This window comes from Hakea prostrata, chromosome 10 (assembly GCF_041222555.1).
Source record: "Hakea prostrata isolate BN-2017 chromosome 10, UWA_Hpros_2, whole genome shotgun sequence".
Classification (NCBI taxonomy): Eukaryota; Viridiplantae; Streptophyta; class Magnoliopsida; order Proteales; family Proteaceae; genus Hakea; species Hakea prostrata.
In genome coordinates this window covers 40,120,765-40,143,836 of record NC_142609.1, presented here as the reverse complement: position 1 = coordinate 40,143,836, position 23,072 = coordinate 40,120,765, and the positions used below count along the sequence as shown (strand labels likewise).

Sequence of the window (23,072 nt, the reverse complement as noted above, 5' to 3'; positions counted from 1 at the left end):
AAGGTTCTTTTTGGTATCAATTATCATTCTCAATTATGAGAATTTTTCATTATTTTAAATTGTTTGGCATTTATTATCAGTTTTATTTTTATTTAAAATAATAGAAAAGCCTCAAATTTTCATAATAGTTTTATTGTCTATTATGGATTATGGTGAAAATTTCATTCTCTTCATTTGTCCAAAGGTTTACTTAAATTTTATAGTTAAGATAAGAATAAAATAGTACACATTCTTTAATAAAAAATTATGTCTTTTCTCTTTTCTCTTTTGTCACTTGCTCACTATTATTTCTTACAATTTTTTATTTTGACATGTCAAACTTATTTTTTCTCCAATTTATTTTTGGCAAAATTCACCAAATAATTTTTCATTCTTGACCAATAATAAATTATTGGGCTGCTTCTTTGTTTTAGATAGGCATAATAGAGAATAAGAAATGATACCAAAAAGAGCTTATAAAACATCAGAAACAATTTTTAGTATCTTTAGAAACACAAACACTTTTTCTTAGGCTCTTTTTGGTATCAATTATCATTGTCAATTATGAGAAATTTTCATTATTTTAAATTGTTTGGCACTATTCTGAATTTTAGTTTTATTTAAATTAACCTCCAAATCCTTGACTTTTGTCCATTTGGTTTGTGATTCTTTCTTCATTTGTGTGTTTTGTTCTAGTGGGGGTAATACACATTCTTTTATAACATCTTTTTCTTTCTTTCTTGTTTCTATCTTTTCTTTTATCTTGACACCAAACTTATTTTCCATTTCATAATTTATTTTCGATAAAATTCACCAAACCATTTTTCATTATTGACCAAAAATGAATTCTTGTACTTATTTATTTTAAATAGGCATAATAGAGAATGAGAATTGATACCAAAAAGAGCCTTAAGCATTGATAAAACTTTTTTTTGAAAGTAGAAAATTTGAAAATTGTAATTAAATTTATAAAATTTGTCATTATTATATCTAGAGTGTCAAAATTTTATAAATACCTCTTTTAAAACTATCTTACTTAACCCACACCAAATTTTGCTTTTAGGAACAAGTGCAACAAAAAATAGTTGTTGCGTGCACAAAAGTGTTTCTTGAAGCAAAAATTTCATAAATTTCAATTTATGTCGCAAAAATCAACAGAAAATAAACGGTTTTATCGAACAGCTTTTGGCCAATTTTTCTGCTTCTCGAACCACGAAACACCATAAATTGTTTCTTGGTAGGTTATCAAACAGATCCTAAAAGTAACACAATTTTTTTGTTTTTATCTGGTTGAAAAATGAACCTCTATGATCATTTCTAGATGCAGAATTATGCTTCTCCAATTCACTTCATTGTATCAACCACAATGACAAGGAACTCCTCGGGGAAATCACAGGAGTAATCAACAAAACCAGTATGTGGTGAAAATGGCGCCCGAGTGAAGAATAATCTGTTATATGTTCCCATGGTTATTTTCTCCCTCCAAAATAAGATTATCTGAGGAAGGAGAATTGTCATTAATGTACTTGCAGCAGTTGGATTTGGATCAACAAGGGTGACAAAACCAAACCATACCCAATTTGCCTCACAATGAAGCACCAGGGGAGGATTAAAGAAGTGACTCATGGAATATTGAGGGCCAAAATGCCGTTAAAACAGAAAAGACAGTTGACAAAATGACATTTCCATCAAATTGAAAAACTAAATCACACCTTTCCCATGTATTCACATGCCATAACCATAAATATCAAACCACTATCAGGATTTCAGTTGTGTAACTGCTATAGATCTAGCAAGTAGGAAGCTGTAATTGGAACTTTGGAAAGCTTTACAGATGTGTATTTACTTTGAATTCTAAAGATGCAGTACATTTATTTTCAAGTTTGAACTTTTTTAGGGAGAGGGGAAGACTTGAGAACAAGTCAAAACACTAAGTTCAACACAAAGCACTATCAGGATAGAGTTCAAAATTTACACTTAAATAGAACTGGATTACACATTGGTCCATAACAGCTTACTATCGATCTCAGTGTCCAAGGGCAACAATTTCTTTCACAACTTGAGCTTTGTCTGCCTCAAATTGTTCATCCTCTGTAATAAAAGAAAATTCAATTTGAATTACAATATAATTGAATGCACAATGTGAAATGCAACTGGGTATAAAAACCATATGAGAAAATTATGACCCTCTAACCTTTATCCGTCTTAAAGTCTGCAAAAAACCGTAGGAGCTTGTTTCTATTTGCCAGTAGTATGCTGACAATCTCAGGAGCCTTGTTTTTATTGGCGGCAAACAGCTGTTACCATAGGCGAAGGAGTTCACACAACAAGAAGATACATTAACATAACATATCAGAAAGAAAGAAAAATTAACATTTTGGATAAATTTAGTCCATGTAGATGCTAAAGGGTGATTATCTCAAAAAGATTTCAATTACCATTAGGTTTGGGGTGGGGGATAAAGAAAAAGAGTGACTGATACCTTGAAGACATGAAATGCTTCTATCTGGATATTTTTACTTGATTCCTGCAAAGATAGCCTATCAGTCTCAATTCTTATGAAAGAAACTACATGTAAAACCTATGACACATGATAATTAAATTATCAAAGCTCAGCCTATAAACAGACAACAGTCTGAAAAGAATTGGATGGTTCAATAAATCTATTGAACAGCAAAACTATAATAAGCAGTCAGCCCTAGATGCTCACTGCTTACCTGAGGGTGAATAATGCAACTACGGTGCAACATTAGGGAGCCATTTCTTGGTTATGAGTATATGCTTTAAGTGTTTTTATTTGTTCTAGAACTCAATTATAAGGTCCAAATTTTATATCTCTACACAAATTTATACTCTCAATTTAGTGTCCTGATATGAAGAGTCATCTAGTCTTATTTAAAGCTAAAACAGTTAAATTCAAATACTTAGTTGTTTAGTTTTGATCAACTATCAATGTTAAAAAGTGTTTGGAGTCTACTAGATTTTTATATTAAGTTATTAACATAGGTAATGTAACCCCTCTAAAATGGTGCAGTTGAATAAGAAGTGTATTTGAAAAAGTGTGAGCTGCTCTTTCTCCTGCCCCTCTTTCTACTAAATATTAATTTCCCTCTCTGCCTCTCATACTTCAATTCTCATTTTGCAGGCAGCTGAATAGCAAGCCTTTTTAACCCTGATTTATCCAAAAAAAAAAATTAATCCATGTGCCTATGTAGCTACTGATCTTATCTCTGATAATTATCCAGAATCAAGGTTGGCTAGCAGCATCAACTAGGTATCAGAGCTTTACCCAGCTGTGAATAGTTCTGTTATGAGTGTTTGTCTGCCTAATAATAACTGTTGCTTATTCAAAGATGAAGACTCATTATTTATTCATAGCTGACAAAACAAGTGAAAATTTATTTCAAAATCTTCCAAGTTTGGAGAACTAGATATCAACCTGGCTGTTGGTCTACTAGGGGTATTTACATTTATTTTGTTGGGTCATATTTTAATTATGTTTAGCATAAATGACGTTGACTTTGTTCCAAGCTCTTCTGGAACTTAGTGTACAAGCAGGACTTTTTCTTTCACTGGCCGACAGAGAATTCAGTAAAACAAAAAGGAAATCTTCTTAGATTAGAGTGCTGACTGCCTGACTCTGCTGGAGTAAATATCTTTCCTTCTATCATTACTAGCCCTTCCTACCTGTCTGCTTCGTCCCACTAATTTTCTAGCACCTCTATTTCTTCTTATTCCTCTCCCATCCTTCTTTTTGTTTTCTTTGTTCTGTTTCAAAATCAAAGATTTGTTCACAACCCCTCTTTCTGGGGACTTCCAGCCCAAGATACTGTGATTTAACGCCCTGGTTACAAACCCAATCAACCCAACATTTTGGGAGTTTAACTAACCCCCTTAGGGCGATCCAAACCATAGTGCTTGTTCCCCAGCTTACCTTCCACTGACAAACCAGAACCGATGGTCAATCCTGGCACTGATGGTTTTGCCAATTTTTGTTTCCAAGAAAGCAGGAATTCAGCTGGTCATCACAATGATACAGCATAGTGTTTGTTCAAGAACAGCAAGTTGTGACCATAGACTACAAAGCCATCAAGAACTCTACCTTTATGAAAGTCATTAGCTTTCCCCCTTCTTAAGTTTTCACACTGGGATGCAACCCCTTCTCAAATTACGTAGGCGAAAAAGAGTATAACCTCATGCTCCCCTCTATTTCTTCTATTTTTTTTTCCTTCCCTGTCTCAGGCTCTACCGAAATCAACAAACAAGATGCCTTTTCAACAGCTATATTTACAAATAAAAACTTCAGATTTGGACCTGTGAAACAACTAAAGATGCCAATGTGGAATTAGATAACAACTGTTCCCATATGGAGTTCATAGATACAGGACATATGTAGAGTCACTATTTGGAAATGGATCAGTATGGGGCGATGGGCCTTAATACTGAAAATACATCATACCAAACTGATAATGTACCAAGATAACTGTCTAAATTTTACCAAAAAAAATACCAAACTGATTATTACTTATTGGGATAAGATACCTCTAATCAATTGGGATTTCATACAGTGCATATGTGCAGTGTACCTAACCGAAACCCTCCCAAAATCGTACATATTAACATCGCTAGGAACAACCATTCCCAGCTTTGGTTCCAAATCTGGAATCTAAGTTGGCTGGCTGCATCAGAGAGAGAGATATGAAACTGAAGCAAATACATACCCTGAGAAGATTCATCATAATCCTTAAGTTGTCCTTTGAGCTCACATATTGCACCATAACAACAGCATTGGAACGATCAAGCAGCATGTCACCAAGCAACTGCAAAACATCAGTAAGTAAGCCAGTAGGTGTCTGCAAAAATAAGCTTTAAAACCATAAACTTCATAAATTTAGGGAAGTTAAACAGTCCAAACAAAATAAGAAACATAATACTCATCATGGAGTATTATTACAACTACCAGCAATCACAATTACAAGTCTACAACTAGCATTATCATATTCTTTTAGCACATGTATTGCATATGTACAATAATTTGCAGGGTCACATGATCTCCAGACTAAAAAATAGCACAAATTGTGAACAGAAAAAACTTATGACACTGATATACTACCTTGGACTCACCAAAAGCTAGTTGGGGATGAACCAGGTCTAGTTTGAGTCTTGGGTCTTGTAGCATTGTAGAAATTTATTATCTGGGGAAATGATGTTTTAAGTTTATTCCAATTCTTTCTAGTTTCCTTATTTGAATTTCTATCCAAACTAGAGAACGGAAACAATGACATCATGGTTTGAGGGCCACTGGCTCTCTTTTTAGTTTTGAATTACCATCCAACCTATAGAATGGAGATGATGACTTAATTTATGGCTTGATGGCCACTGGCTCTCCCCCTAACAGGCCCTCCACCAATTTAACCATATAGAAGTCGGATGACTCCCGAAGTTTTGAGTACCTTGATAGCTTGTCGTCTGGTGATGTAGTTGGATGATTCTAGAAGTTTTGAGTTATACTCTGCAAAAAACTGGAATCAGAGAAAATGTGATTAAGAAAGCATCGTGAACCATAATCAGTGAACATCTAAACAACTAAAAAATACATCCAGAAGACAACAAATAGACATAAAAATATCAACACAAGAAACTAGAACATTAGAATACTATGTGTCTAATGCAAAAATAATTTCTCCAGGCTACTTGGACAACAATTGATGAATGCTAACCAGAGTTGGACCTTAAGAATGACTGTTAGGAATCGTTAAGGCCATATGAAAATCTCATCCTGAGCAAAAAATGTTTAGAGGGATTTATCATTCTATTGAAGTACTAACTATTAATCATAATCCAGAAACTCTATTACAAGGAACAGATGTCAGAGCACTTAAATTGGGTGAAAGAAGGATGTATTGCATGAGAAATAATAAGAAAACGTGTGCATTGGCAGAGCACAAAATCATGTGAAATATTATTCATCTAACTCATCCCCCTAGTCTATCCTACCATTAATTTATAACTCATACAGTACACCATATCAGTTGAAGCTTCACAGTTGGTATTAAGCACTGCCAGCCAACCTAGGTTCTTCTTTAGATTGATTTCAAGGTTGATACAGAGAATCATGACCTCCATGACAAAGGACGAAAGTAAATGGGTGGGTCCAGTGAAAGATGGAAGATGATAAGACCCCACAAATCAAACACGAAAACTAATAATATTTAGTTATTGAAATAAAGATGAACAAACCTGAACAAAGATATACTGGTCACAATGGTGCCAATCAACCCCATAGCACACACTGTCCTCCAGCCATAGGCTGCCCAAAACCACTCTCATAAAATATTCCATACCCTCTCCTCTCCTCTCAATTCCCCTTATTTATAATCCCTAATCACCCTAAGCCACTCTCTCTCCTCCACATGGCATGACCTTGGGGCTTTAACAGAAGACAATAATGACAGATAAGAAAGAGTGACAATTAAGTGATATAGCAAAGAGTAAAGCGATTAAAGGGAAGAATGCAATATCCATGCGATTCGATAGCTCCAAACTGCAGCTGAGTGATGTTGAGATTGGCCTGGTACATTAAAAAATGTAACCAATTCTGACGAGTAGGGATTAATTGTTGGGCTTGATATGAAGAAGCTCTGATGCAAGTTGATTGATATTAATGGATAGAAGTGAAGACATGAGAAGTTAATGAAGATGGAAGGTCAGTGATTATGGTTACTGATCATACCAGCCAATACAATGCACATCATCAAAGGATCAAGGGGTGTGTGGTGCTGTGGTTCTATGCTCCAAAAATCAGCTAATTCTGACAACAGAATGTTGAGATACAAAGAGGGCTTCAAGTTAGAAACCCTCAAAATACAAGGTTATTGGAGACAATGGAGAGATCAAAATCTAGCCAGAAGTTTGGGAAGCCAAGCACGTTGAATGAATATGATCACAAAATGGCCACAAGTTGCTGTGTTCTGGAGTCCGAAAGGACATCTGATTCTGATGGACAAAATTGGGCTAAAGGACCCATAGCCCCTCAGTTGATGGTGTAATCGACAACAGTGATGTTGGTTGTTGATCGGTAGTTGCAAACAAGCCTCCACAAAAGATTTCATAGGCAGTTTGTTGCAGTCAAACTCACAGTAACATAGATCAAATGGAAGTTGAAGATAAAGATTGGATAAGGAGATTCAGCTCTCTCATCCCTTCACAGGGTTTCAGCTCTCACAAGCGAGGCCCCTCAACCCTTCATGTCACACAATTTGACAAGAAAACTATGTACACATAAAGACAATCTTGATATCTACTTCAATAAATTATAGATCATTGAGAGCCTCAGCCTCTATGGCTAATCTAAACATAAAACATACAACTTTTTTGGTAAAAGTATAAAACATAAACTAACTACAGTATAAACTGAACTAAACTAGACTCTCCAAATCCCCATGGATAGCCAAAGTTGGCCCTCATGAAAAATCTTCACATAATCTGATCCTGGGCCCCAGAAGATTTTCTAATAGCATCCAACAGAGCAAATAGGGGTCTGTGACACTGTTCATGTGAACAGTTATATGAACAGTGTTTTTGCCTCTTTTTCTTCATGTTTTGTCCTAAATCAACCACTCTAAGGGGATTAAGATACCTTGGGTGATGCCACAAAATTTAATAACGAAGGAATTTAGAAATCATCAGTACCAATTATTAGCAAGTAAAAGTTAGAATAACAAGAGGGTGATATCAAGGATCAAGATGTCAGTTTCAAGGCTGCCTTCAGTCAGCCAAAAACAGAGATATGGCCAAGATGGATTGAAACCAGGGATTTGGGTGTAAAACTCGACATCTGATTGGCTGGTCAAAGCTGGTAAAAACCATTGAAACTAGGTGACAGTGACACTACCGATAACCGTCAAACTAGCTGACACAAATGAAAAGAGGTTGATTTAAATTCGTCATAACTAGGTATTTATTGGTCAAAGCTATCAAAAGTTTTGAAAATTTGTTGACACTAGCCAAAACCAAGGACTTATTAAAACGAACTCATGGTTACATCTTAGTTGAACTAAAATTTTGGCCTGTCTCGGTTGAAACTTCAACCTGGGCCATAGAAAATTGAAAGCGAAAAAATCACAAACAAAACAAGAAACACCAACACAAACAGTTAAGCATATAAAATTGTACATAATGTCAGACTTACCCAGTCATAATTTTTTGTAAGAAATTCAGCCACAGTTGATTTGTGCCTTGTCAAAAGCTCCTGCAATAAAGTAAACAGCAGCATTAGTAGGATTTCTTTTTCTTTTTCTTTTTTTTTTTGGACCTCGCAGGATTGAAGACAGTGGATATATAATTACAAGCACACCACAGCTTTCAGCTACCAAAAATAGTTGTCCAAGTTCGTAGAGTCATGGCTTCAACCCCTCCCAGAACTGCTTTTGGTATACTAGGAGAAGTCATTCTAACAGGATGACTGACACATACAACATGGTGACACTTGGAGGCTCTTTTGGCACATACCATAGTAAGGCCAACGAAGACAAAATTAGGTTCTGCAGCAATTCCACTGCTTCATGTGCACCCATTTTCAGACCCACTTTCAGCAATCATTAATACCTAAGAGTATGACAAACCAGTCTGAAATTCCTTACCGAACTTTAGTTTAAGCAATCTTTGTGAGTTTCATGTGCAAAATGAATGAAACTAATCCAGTAAACTGGGTGGGAAACACCAATATATGCTCAAAACACTATAAAGAACGTCACTGAAGATTTAAAATAATGGGATTGGGCACTATTGCCCAACTTGGGATAAGCCAAGTTGTTGGTTCTAGGATGAGGAATAAACCACACAAACGCATCAAAATTGGAATCCTAAAAAACAGCTAACAAGGCAGGACTTCCAAGGAAAAATCAGGACGCAACCAGGCAAATTTCATTTCTTTGATCGATGCAGCTAGGCTTAGGCTTTATCAAGGATAATGATGGAATTAATTTATTTATTTTTTCCACTTTACTATTTTCTTTTCTGATAAAGAGTCCAACATGAGTTTCAGAGTAGAATTATTCTTCAAGCTTGGGTTTAAAAACTATTTCCTACTTGGCTTAGGACTCTTGGTTAGGTTAGGGTTTTGGAGGGAAGTTAGAGAAGGGTAATCCTAAAAGGGTTTACACTTTGGTTGAGGGGTATGGGAGTTATGAGAGTTTTGATGGAACTATGATTGGGTTAGACTAGGGTTTGGATTGGTCCCATTGGGCTGATATTGGGAGGGAAACTCACTAGGGATAAGGGAACGACATTCCTAAAGTTTGGGACAGATCAACTTTAGATTGCCATAGAGCTGACCTTGAATTTTAGGTCTAAGAAAAAATCCGAAAATTGCAGAGAAGTTTCAAAAAAATAGAAAAAGGGCGATGAGGGCATGGTTTTAGGGTAACGGGGCTGGGGTTGTACTTACTTGATGGGAAAGGAAGATCACTTGAAGGTTGCTGAAATTGGAATATTCCCTAGCTGCTGCAGGTAGAAGAAGATGAAGAGAACTTGAAATTACAGAAAAGCAGTAGGTAAGATCAGCCGTGGGCCTCTCTCCTAGGGAACCCACTACTTCACTCCATCCTCCTTCAACTCTATTTAAAAGAAAACCAACTTGGACTCAACTTAAGAAACGTAGTTGGACTCAAATTGGAGACAAAACAAAACAAGGACTCTTAAATAGATATGCAAACACATAATGACTCCTAATTAAGAAGAAAGTCCCTTTAAGATCAAACTTCAACTTATAAACCAAAATAAAGAAAGACTTCTTCTAGACTAAGAACTCCCACTCTAACAAGGATTCTGTTATAACTCATCAGGGAATGATGCAAATTATAATAAGGAGTGGATTGACTGGATTTTAACAAAGATAATCCCTCTCTAATTGAGAATTCTACCTAGACTCGGACTTTTCAATAACTTGACCAAAAACAAAAACAAAACTCAACAATAAAATTAGATAGAAAGTAGTCTGTATCTAACCAGACCTACTAGGGCTCCAAAAGAGGGGATAACATGACTAAAATAGCCCTGGACAGAATTCTGCCAGCCCTTAGGTGCCCCAGTAGGGCCTGGTTTGTGGTCCAAATCTCAATGGATTTAATGTGGACTGGGCCTGGTTACATCAGGGCTCCATTAAGGTATTACTGCCAGCCTACGTAAATCCCCTTCTCTTAACACATTCTTTCATTTTTCTTAAATTTTCTTGAATTATAGGAGTTCCCAAGACACCCAAAACTCAAGGTGAGATCTACGCCAGTCTAACCATCCCTCAATTTAGACAGATCATCCCACCAACCCTAGGGAATTTAGATCCCAGTTTGACCCCATTCTAACCATCTAAGTCAAGATTATATAATTTCTAGAATTTTCAAACTCCCTACAACCCACGAAACGAGAACCCTTAATATCATTCAATTTACCAAACCGAACCAAACTTGAGAGGATCATTTCTTTATAGTATTACCTGAATTCCCTCCAAGTTCCACCCATTCTCATAATGTATCATCACATATCCCAATTTCTAGAAAATTAACACCCATCATCCTTTATATTACTACATTCCAATTATTCCAACCAGGGAATTCAAAGGCCACTAACCACATCCATCCTAACTAGAAAATCACCCCTATCACAGCCCATATCACAAAGACCCCCATAGCCCATAGGCCATAACCAAGTTTGACTAAACCCTTTCTTGGTACCATATGAGTTGTTCTCTTAAAATATCTTCACAGAGTGGCCCTCATTCAATTGGGGCTGCATGAGCTTGGCTTTTGTTATTTTTCTTTGTTTCCTAGTTTGAACAGGAGAGATCATATGCACTACATTTTCTACCTTTAAATAAGATCAGAAAAGGTAGACTGCCATCGCTTGTTAGACTCTGGCAGCCTCTCTTGGTTTTCTCCTCCTTCATTGCTGGCTTTATTCTCACAATTTATTATATTAATAAATAGAATATTCAACCACTAAAAACTAGCATGTCTTATCATCCAAGTCCTAATGGAACTAAATAAGAATGCCAAACCATTAAAAAATACCATGTCTTAACTCTTAACATCCAAGCCCTATTGATTTTATTGAGCTTAAGTGCCCACATACATATTCAAAACAAAGGATGGCTTTAGCCATCAACCCAGATGCTATTAAAAACAAAGAACATGCACAATGTTTTAAGATTACTGGGACATTTCTGTCCAAGAACACTAGTCTAATGGGGCAAAAAATAACAGATAAGAAGAATGTACAACAGTTTCACAGGTGTGGTGTGAAAGGAGATCGTGGTGAAAGAAAGAGAGATGTCCATATTCTAAGTTAATGAGAAGTTTCTTGCATACTGAACCTTAAAAGTTGCTGAAGCATCCGATGCTATGTCAAAATTAGGAAGCTGTATATAATCAAAGAACTTCTTCATGTGATCCGAATACAAAACATACCTGTGAAAAGAATCAGCAAAATAAGTATATCCAACATAGAAGACCAAATAGTCCAGATCAAAACCCCTAAAGTATCCCAATTCTACAAGCTCATTATTAACAAGGATACAATTGGCAGCACAAAATCATTTTTCATTTCAAAGCCAGTGACAACAAGTTCATCTTGGTGATGCACCTGACAAAAGTAAACAGCAGACTAGCAGAGAGTAAATACTGATGCACCATATGCAAGAGAGGTTTAAAAGCTATTTAATATTTTTGGGGGACACTGTCATCAAAATAACAACGAATTAATGTGCCTTACAAAATCTTAGAGAAAAATGTGCACATCCATAATAGAAATAGGTATAGAAATTCTTGAGCCAAGCAAACAATCTATCAACCTCCCCCACCCAAAAAAAAAGCACAAAAAAAATGTAAGAAAGAAAAAGAGGTGTTACAATGAAATGGTTTGGTCTAACAATAATGTGATGTTTTGCTTCCATTTAAATAACTAACACTGGAAGAAGGACACTTTATTGAAATTGGCAGTCTACAGATAAATCTTGCAAAATCCATTGTATGAAACTTAGTAAAGATACTACATGATAAAAGAAAAACTTAAGTCATACCAACTCTTGTCACGACCCACTTACTAGGGCCAGGTGGGGCTCATGACACCTAAACCCTACTGGGTGACACCGCAGTTACTTCTCTTTAACCATTCTATTATTTGATAACACAGTAAAAATATCATGGTAAGACAGCAAAAACATTAATTTATCAAAAGAGGAAAAAACATAGAAAACGGATCATCTGATGGCTGCCACATACCCATATGTTTCTTATGTTTATGAGAAACTCTAGATCCAACCAAAAGTGGTCAAATCGGCCAATGAAGTTACTGGTATGTACAAAATTGGCCGGTCAAAGTTGGTTTTGTGTTGTACCGGACAGATTGCCCCAACACTATTATTGTACATGTCTTATTGTAAATGCATTAAGTCTTGGCATGTTCGCCGATGTAAGGTTAAAATGGTAATTGGGTAAAGGAAGGCATCCAATTTAAAAGAAAAGAACAAAACGACATATTTGTTAGTATTACAAGTTATAACTCAATCCATGCTATGTACAAAGTTATTGTAAATTTTTTCTTTTTTAACTATCATGACTCACTTAATGAATTTATGTATTTTGATGCATGTTGACATATATAGCAATATTTTATTGAATAATCAACTGATTCAGCATATGATCATTCTATTCATGATTCATGTGCATACATGTAGGTGTTTTACAGTTTTTGTTATGATTAAATAATTCAATGAATTTCTTTGTTTATAGATTTATTCATTATTCATTATTCTTGCATATTAAATGATTTAATGAAAAGTTTAAATAAATGCAAGATTGAAATGGAATAAAAGATATCATGCTGACAAGCATTGTCCTTTTAAGTCCTATTAGGCATTATGACCATAGTTAAAGTCAAAAGATTGGGTCTAAGACTATGATAATAGACTATGAAGTGTACATGGCCTTAGGCCCAAAGAAATAAACCACTTCGGTGGTGTAGCCATTTTGATGGCTTAGAGAGATGTACATCCTCCATGGATCTACTTAGGCTTATAATTATATATGAAACTAAAGAGAAAAGAGAACATTTGAAAATGTTTGAATATTTAAATAATTTAGAAAATGCTATCCAAACCATGTATTTTGAGATTGAATGTTTCTATCGTGACATATGCATTGACATGTATTTGAAACTACGCATGTTTTCTTTTTGGTATGTAGCTTGGTTGTTTTATAATATTCACTGGGCTAGCTTAGCTTGTACCCCATTACCATGTACAAACAAACAGTCAAAGGACAAGGGTAAAGGCATAGCAATCCAAGAGCAGGATTAAAAGTCCAAGGTCACTTTTTGGTTGTGCTAGTTATTTCAGTTCGTAATAGACAATTAAATTAAATATTTTCAGGGTTTATATAAGACAGTAAATGTTCAGTCAGTTCAGTAGCTAATGTAGATTTGGATAACGGATGACTATACTTAATAGTAATTAGATTACATAGCTAATCAGATGATCTGTTTTCTATGTTTTCCCTCTCTTGATAAATTAATGTTTCCGCTGTCTTACCATGATATTTTAACTGTGTTATTAAGAAAGAACGGTTAAAGAGAAGTAATTGCCATGTCAGCCAGTAGGGTTTAGGTCTGATGGCCCCCACCTGGCCCTAGTAGTTGGAGGTGTGATAGGAGTTGGTATCAGATTTTGGGCCTATGTATATATTCTGTGACATAAAACTATAGTCCATAATCCCAAACTCCATCACTCTCTCTTATTTTTTCCCTCTTACTTGGTCTTAAACGGCATACGGTTAAAAAGGGATAAGGGGCATACAATAGTAGGAAAGAAAGAAAAACCACATTGTAACAGCAGTGCATGATTAAATTAAGATCAATGATGCCATTTTTGTTTATACGCTCCACTGAGTATTCAATCAACCTTGGGGTGAAGAAAAAGTGAGATCTCCAACTGGGTAAGCGAAGAAACTGACGCCCTATATGCCACATGTCTCAACAACCCGGGACCACCATCTCTTCAATTACCCACCAACAATAGCTAAATCACCATCCATTAAAAACTTTAAAAAATAACAAAAATAATCTCTAAAGTCCACAGGGATATGCAGCTCTAAGACCTATAAAAAGAAGCAGGGTTGCCTCCCTGATGCCAGGGATTTTTTAACCTACTCCTGGAGAAAAGAACAAAAGCAAACAAGTCTTAGTGGCAAAAAGATTAAACTTAAAGGAATCTGGGCTTCCTGAGTCCAGCACGAAAGGGCATTGAGCTTCTTAAGTCCAGCACAAAAGGACCAGTAACGCCTGATACTGTAGCCATTTTCTAGCAGAAACCATGGTTTTTCTTTTCTTTATTTCTTATGCTTCTTTTTTTAACATCAGATTTATTATTACTGAGTCTCACAGGTTTCCTTCTTGGGTTATGAAATCTTGACTTTTTTATATTAACACCGTAGGCTATTGCCAATCAAATGATTATGATAATTTAGGAATAAGTTAGCTTTCCTCTAATGGCAAAGAGATTCAGTTGACAGTGAAAAACAGGTAAAGAGAGGGAAACTATGGTTTGGTTGGAGGGATTCCTGGTGAAAAATCAAGTATACCTCTCCATTGTAGTTCTCTGAGGTTCAGGGGCTACAGTCACGTAGGGTTTGTAGCCCCATGCCCAGAAGATTTTTTTCTTTTCGTGGGTGTTATTTATTTCTGCTCCCCACCCCCCAACCTCTGCATAAACCAAAACAGGGGATGGATGGAGAAAGAACCAAAAAGGAGTAGACAACTTGAGGAAGAGAAGGGGCCTCTCTTTTTTTATGACCTCCTGCCAAAAAAGTGAGAGGATGCCAAGAAGACAGAATTGCCCAAAGAAAAAGCAGGAGGAATCACATGAACTAGGCCAAGGAAACAAACCCCACAAACTTTAAACCCAATTCATTCTTTCACCCAATGAATTGCACAGACATAAAATTAGGAGTTAACATCACCACAAACACCTAGGGCATTGATTGTGGCAACAATTGCTTCTTGACATCCCAATAATTTACATAGGCCTTGAAATGGAGAGTAAACAAATACGTTAACAAATAAAATAAGAGATTCAAAATATTTCTCTAATAACAATATATCCTAAATATCCTACTGATCCTGAAGAAGATTGGGATCTGGTTCATCTTGCTTTGGATTTTTCAAATGCATTCAAGTCGACCCATGGGGGTGCACCTCCATCAAGGATTTTGTGGAAATGTCAGACCCACTCTACTATGGTGCTAGGGGAAATTTCCCAATTCCAGCAATCTCATCTTACATGGCCACAAATTTATTCATGTTACTGTATCTAGCCATGAGATTACAGGTGACTTTTGGGGATTCTGATCAACTTCTAAGCACTAAACTCAACCTAGCAATTGGCATTAAGGTTAATCTGAGTTTCTGATTGACTGCAATTAGAATCAAACTATATTCTGGATTGAAGTTCTAGATTTCATTTTCTGATTGGCTGCAATTAGAATTAAATCTGATCATTGATTCATCACGGTACTTTAAGCATTTCTAACCAAACATCACCCTACCTTTGACCTAATTTTAACCTAGGGTTCAACCATCTGAAGGGGCACAAATGATGCAGCACATCCACCAGCCAATAGGACAGGAAGCCTAATATTCCAAACAAACAAACAAACAAACAAAAAGAAGAGCAAATATCACAATCATGAAGCCATCTACAACAACAACAACAACAACAACAACAATAAGCCTTGTCCCAACTAAATGGGGTCGGCTCAGGATCTGCCCTCCAACGTTCTTCGGGCCATGCGATCGGCCTGCTACTTCCTTTCCACCCTTCTCCTGGTTTCTTGGTCTCCCCTGCCTTCTAGTTCCTTCTGGATTATATCACTTCCGGGGCATTTAGGGGGGGCGTGGGCCCCTCCGGCTTTCTCGCTTTCCTTGGGGCACTCCCAGCCCCTTTGTCGTTTTCTTATCCATCCTGTTTTGCCACTCATCCATCTTGGCCTTTTTTTTTTTTTCCCGGTACCATGATGCCTCTACAAATTGTCCACCAATACATTACAAATCGAGATAACCATTGGATGATGTCATAAATCCTACAAATTGCTATGGGCCCACCCAATCAACAAGGAGCTCGGCCATCTTGTAATATAAAAGAATTTCTAAAGGGTTGCCAGGTGACTGAAGAAAAAGGCAAAAGGGTTCACTATTTGTTAACTAGGGTAGACTCATAAGTAAATATAAAGTTATGAGACAAGACACAATTAGCATAAAAGGTGCAGGGATAGGTGGAACTCAACCATTACAAGGGATTGATGCCAATGAATCATGGAATTAAGGGCATCTTCCTCAATCTTTGACAAGAATGGATTAAAAGAACCATGGGTGACCTCTGATATTCAAGCAAGAGAAGTTATCCCAGAAAGATGCGCCCAGCTGCAACTTCCAGGTATGAATCACAATCGAGAACCCTCTTGAGATTCCCATATACCAACACCAAAAACCAACATGCTTCCAAAAGTGAATGGCTGCAACAGATCCAGCAGAAGAATCTTAGAACATAGCAGAGAAGTCCTAGAAATTGATTTAATTTCTGGTTGCTAACTTATCACAATAGGTAAGCCAAATGGGTTAAGGAAAGTTACTCTTGACTTGTCCAGGAAGAAAATGAGTTCTCACAAAGTACCAAAGTAGAGATTAATAGAGAAGATGGGAAGCAAAATAACAATCTGATGGGTACTGCTAATAAATAAGATGAGAAAAGAAAGAGGAAGGGACTGTGGCGGGGAGAAGATGGTCACGCAACCTGCTTCTTAGTTCTTACCAATCTAGGGACAAAATGATTCAATATTAATTCATCCAAATCTGACTGTTTCTTATTACACTGGTAGCCAGAGGTTAAGGTATCAAGGCAGCCTCTCAGCAAAAATTGTTGGGATAAGAGTGCATACTGCATAGAAGGAAAAAAAATGCCCCACCGGACTCTGCTTCTGCAGAAGCCTTCGGCACCGGGTTTGCCCCTTTTTTACAAGTATTTGCAGAGAACAATCAAATTTTCTAATTACCTCTAAAACCAAAATGGACTTCAATGGGACTTGTAACTCATATAAAATGCTCGACTTTGTAAAAGATTAAACATTCTTTAATGCAACCCCCTAAGACTCAATAACAAGATAAAGCGACAGAAGCAAAGACCCAAATATCCTACAAAAACCAGTTGGATCTTATTTCATTCGCATATGCTTCCCCCCCCCCCCCCCCCCCCAAAAAAAAAAAAGGGTTTCAGCCAGTCCATAGGATTGCCCACGCATCCGTTGTCTTGATGTTGAGGAAAACTCTATCACAATTTTCACAAACTGAAAATCAACACTCTTTGATTGGCATCCACAGACATTGCCTGTGATGAGGCAATGATCTTGAAGATCTCAGAGTCAACCATTATGATCTTTCTGATGGCCATTATTAAACAACATCTCTTCAAATGAGAACCTAATCATGAGGTTTCACAAACTCAAACCAAACTGTCAATCAACTCTTCAGTTACAAACTTGATCGGCGTGACTGTGATTTTCATTGCCGACCTCTTCAATTACCAGTAGCTCGTTCTCCGAGGTTTTTACATCACATTTCACACTTTATCACACATGTTTGGTTGATATTTTCAAGACTCTTGCAGTACTGAAGATCATGAAAATTTTGATTTGATATCCAACAATCCATCATTAGACTTTTTTTCCAAACCTATCCATCATAAATATGAAAAAAGAATTAAAGATCAATGATCAAGAAAATAGAGGATTTTGGCTCTATGATAATTAATGTGAAACAAAGGTTGAGAACCCTATTTGGATCACTTATGGATCCAACCGATCAATAAAGAGCACAAATATAATAACCATTGGAAATCACATAAATTTAAAGAAATTGTTAGGGTGAGTAAATAAGGACGCAAAAAGGGATTACTCTTTATCGACCAGAGACAAATCTGGACGCAGATGTTAGCTCAAGAGACAATTAGCATAAAAGCTAGGGGTAAAGTTGCAACTCAACCATTATGAGGGATTGATGCCAATATATCATGAAATAGGGGGAGTCTTCTTCAACCTCTGACAAGAAGTGGGGGAACCCATGGTAACCTTTGACCTTCAAATAGCAGGAACTCTCAAAGAAAGACGCCTGCAATATCAAGGAATGAACAAAAACCCACAACCATCTTGTTCACAAATATTGGCCCTAATAACCAACATGTTTTCAAAGTAAATGGCTGCAACAGATCCAGCAGTAGTCTCTTAGAATCAGACCCAAGTTCAGGATATTACTCAAAATGGGCAAGCCAAATGGCTTAGGGAAAGCTATTGTTGAATTGTCCAGGAAAAAAAAGGGTTTCCACACCAAGTGTCAGACCTAACTACTGATTCACAGAGAAGATATGAAGCAAAATAACAATCTGATGGGTAACACCTGGGGAGATAAGATGAGACATAAGAAGATAAAACAAGAGAGATATCAAGAGAGTGAGGGAGAGAAGATGATAACATGACCTGTTCTGTAATAGTGCTTACCTTGCAATGCTCTGATGCCTAATGCATTCTCTCAACATCGCACCATAATGTAAAGCCATGTCAGTGTCTTCATACCTAAATAAGACAACAAATATAAGTTCATAGGCTCTCCTATGTAGACTTCCCCTTTAATCAGCACAGAATGATGCCTGCATACATAGGACTTCCACAAAATTCCACAATGGTTGAAACTGTAAAAGATGTGATAAATGAAATTTTCGGTTTTCTTTGTAACTAAGATGTGAACATGTTATTTTCAACTTTATCAACATCCTGCCCAAATTATACTGAGACTCCAGTATTTTTACATCACGCCTTTTTTTTTATTGCCTACTCTTGAAAACAATGATTTTTCAGAATATGTAAAGACATCAAAATGTAATCTAGCCCATACTTCAGGGTTCTAGCTAACTCCACTACTACAACAGAGTTAAGTTTTAAACATTTGCTTACCCTGCTATTAAAAGATCCAAAAGATCTTTATTTGCTTCCAAGTAATCAGAAGCAATCAATCGAGATTGCACTTGTTGCCTTTGCAAATTTGCAACCACTTGAGTGGCATCTTTACGACTCTGGATAGATGGTAATAGTTTAAAGAAAAATTAATGCAAAACCCAATTCATTAAAGATATATTACTTTACAGTATCTACAGAACAAAAATTTGACATTTAATTCAGGGGAACAGTTAGTCATCCTTACCTCCAAGGACAATTTCGGAAGGCAGGTAATGAGAAGGCGCATTGTATTCTCTCTGAAGAACTCCTGAGTCAACTGTGCACAGGCTTCTGCAACTGGCTCTGATTCATTGCTGCCATATAGAATTGACTTTAACTCCCGAATAAGTTTACTTAATTCAGCCATCTGTTCAAATCAGAAAGTTGGCATGAATCAATCTAGAACATAATCTTATATACTTCTAAGATAGCTTGGTATTTGAATGTATACTTGGCATTAAAATTAGCAAATGACAGCTGTATCCATCAGATACTAAAGAAACAAATAACGCCCACCCTCCCAAAACAGAAGGAAAAAACAAAAAAAGAAGGGCCAAATTAGCCTGTAAACTTGAAAGTACCATGTTAACATTTATCCAGTTAAGGATTCAAACTCGTAAATATGGAGGCAAAGACACAAGAGGTGGCATGTTAGCAGTGACCAGTTAAGGATTCAAACTCATAAAAACAGAGACAAAGACATTAGGTCTCATGATAGCATTTATCCAGTAACTCCAATTAACGATTCAAACTAACAAACACAAAGACAAAGACAATTAACGTTCGCGCTAACATATTGTACAAGATACTAACTACTCCATACCCCCCACCCCCTCTTTCCCCCAAAAAGAATAATAAAAATAGATGAATTTATTCTAGATGATGGATAAAACTATATGCACTACTATGTAAACGCTTATACTGACTATATTATCACATTGACCAAAATCCCAGAAAAAAATATATACCCATATTTCATAAGGGACATTCCTATAGTTCCCAGCAAAATATCTTCAGCAGTTTCATTTTTTACCATAATATAACACGCAGAGAAAGCTCAAGACACACTCTGAATAGAAAAGAGGAGGACTCCATAATCAACAGGATAGACATTTCAAAGTCATATATAATGCATTCCTCTAGCATCTTCTCCACTGATGAGGAATATGCATAGCAAAGAGCTACTACTCTTCCCATTTTAATTTTGATCTCGCATGTAAAAATGAAAAGGAAACGATCAACCCAACTTCCATACCTTCTAGCTGGAAGGGGTAAATTCCCAACCCAGAATCCAAATAAGAAAAAACTAAATCAAACCCAATTCCAGATGTAGAGTTTACTCTTTCATAAGAGAGAAGGCGATCAAAATTGATAACCAAAAGAAGTAGCTCGTCTTACCTTCTCCTGACGCTTGTCTTCACGGGTACTCCCGTTCCGATCGACAAAAATAAGGAGTTCACGGGCCTGGCGGACGGTTTCCGCGGGTGTCCTGGGCTTGGACTTGAAAATAGCCTTCATCCTTTTCTGGTTTGGAAACCCCAATAGAGATGAGCACAACTGTGTCTGCTTGGTTCAGGGTGATTCAACTATTATCGTTGCGATAAGGAGATGACGAAGACGATGATAACCCACCTAATCTTCTCCTCTTTTGAAGCAAGTGACTTCTTCAGTGACAGATTAGGGCTCTAGAAGAAGAGGAAAGGGATCCCAACTCTCCCAAGAACGGTTCCTCCTGCTCTCCAATAAATGAAGACACAGTAGACCCATAAACGTAGAAAAATTGTCACTTTCAATGCTCAGAAATCCAAATCTTCATTCACTTGGGAAGAAAGAGAAAATCGATAACCTTTTTTTGGTGGTAAACCGTCAACAAAACGATATTTTCTACCCTCGCAAATCTACTATGCCCAAATATTCACTACCTTAGCAATCCACGATAAGACAAAAGGGTGACCAAAAGAGGAAAATAAATATGAAAATTCCATTAACTTCCCAAAAGAAATTAGAAAAAAAGGTGGGCCGCGAAGTAGAGGTGGTAAACGGTAAACTCCTTTCGTTTTCTGGTGATTAATTCAACTCTGAAAGCACAATCAGGTAGGGAGAGCGAGTGACTGACAGAGAACCGAGAGAATGAAAGAAAGAGACACCACGGCAAAGAACTTGTGAGTTCTCCAAATTTAAAAGGTACCCGTTTTAGCCTTGCTGGTGAGATTTTGAACAGTGAACTTTCTGAGGTGGCCATAAAAAAAATGTTGCCACTTATGTAGAAAATGTTGCCAGTTTTTTGTAGTTGTTGGGAAAAAAAAAACTATCAGTTTGGTAGAAAAAGGGGAAAAAAAGATTTTGCATCCCATACGGAACGCTGCATGGATCATTGGATTGAAAAAATTTCGACGAAATCTTGACCAAGATATCGATCCAACGGTCAAAACTAATGCTTTATGTTTTAGTGGTGCTGAACAGTGACTTTTCAGCTGTGGTTTGGTGAACGGTGAACTTTCTAAGGTGTTCACTTACAAAATAGTTTCCACCTATATAGAAACTATTAATTTGCCAAAAAATGGAGGACTTTGCAACAGTTAGGCGACACAACATGGGCTATCGGACCAAAATATCCATCAAACGGCCAAAACTAGCGCCTACCGATTTAATGGCGTTGACCTAAGCAAAATCACAAAAAATATCTATTTCCAAAAGATGGAAACCTTGATCCTTCGAGCAAAATCTATCTATATATTGTCATGTATTTGCTTCCCAACAACATTGCCATTTCGGTTCTTTCACGAAATCCTTTTATCTCAATTTCTCATAGACTTTAGACACCATGTTTGTAAAGCATCATTGGCTTTGCATTAAACCTATCCAGAAGTTCTAGTCATAAATTATCAAAGAATTTGATCGTTTGATAATAACTAATGCCTCTTGGTGAAAAAAACATTGGTTCAACTCTTAGTGATGATATATTGAAATTATATATAAAAACTACCTTGAAAATACAATCAAAATATGTATAAATTGATCTGGATAAATTAAAAAAAAAAAAATAAAAATTAGTCATAAATCCATTATGGTTGGGTACATAGCAGGATCATTGATTAACTCTATATGACATTACAAAAGTATATTCACTTCAATCTTTCCTGGTGAGAAGTGATTTATGAAGTAAATGTTACCCAAAAAAAAAAATAAAGAAATCAAAGCCTTGAACCCTAGTGGCCCCTGCTGACCATTCTGATTGGCTTTGTGGTAAACCAACTCTGTTTTTTTCTCTTTCTTTATGTTAGTTCTGGGCGGTGAACCTGCTGGACCACCGAGAGAGTGGTCATGGATCACTAGTGCAAAAAGATGGTCCAAGATCAACTAAAATAACCTACTGGTAGGCATGTATGCAGTTGCCATGCTTGTTGATCTGTAAAGAATGTGACTTTTGATGGACTTCCATTAAGTTCTATCACTTTCAAAATGAAAGGGAAAGGAAGAATGTGACCCTTGGACTTTGGGAGGATGCATGGGACAGCCGGCCAGACTACTTCACTTATAACCAAGAAGGAGCCAAATCATGTTTTACCATCTCTTGTATTCCTGCAACTATTAGTCAGTTCCTCCTGAATATGTGCCTGAGGAGTGTAAGAGTAGGTCCCAACTCTATGATTTCAACTATAGTTTTGAGGCTGTGCTCTCTTCTTGCCATCACCCCTATCAATCATAACCCGTGCATGTGACTCTGTGAGGCATCCACTGAACCTTGGAGTCTAGATTCTCTGTCACTAAGAGTAGAGGTATATGCTCTCTAAATACTAACAAAATGAAACAGAAATACGACCTCCCATGAATCTCATATGAATTTCTTCATTATTGTATAATGAAAAAGTGTGAGGAGAGAACATACCTCTCTCCTAACAGAGAGATAATCCAGACTCTGCCCCAGGCCCAATTAACCCTTTCTATTTTTCAAGACTCACATGCAAAAATATTTCATGACTCCCACTTGCCTATGCCCCGCTG

The 23,072-nt window shown here is 36.7% G+C and overlaps 1 protein-coding gene across 1 annotated transcript; it reads right to left on the bottom strand.

The window, feature by feature from the left end:
• Positions 1-1,789: 1,789 nt before the first annotated feature.
• Positions 1,790-21,207, bottom strand: LOC149002918 (putative MO25-like protein At5g47540). Its single transcript, XM_089137909.1, has 11 exons — positions 20,466-21,207; positions 19,273-19,434; positions 19,026-19,144; positions 18,573-18,647; positions 11,348-11,441; positions 8,171-8,230; positions 5,433-5,501; positions 4,701-4,799; positions 2,462-2,506; positions 2,174-2,276; positions 1,790-2,070 (listed from the first exon to the last, which is right to left on the bottom strand). Exons 1-11 carry the CDS (start codon positions 20,583-20,585, stop codon positions 2,006-2,008), a joined length of 1,011 nt encoding a protein of 336 aa, XP_088994035.1. The 5' UTR covers positions 20,586-21,207; the 3' UTR covers positions 1,790-2,005.
• Positions 21,208-23,072: the final 1,865 nt, after the last annotated feature.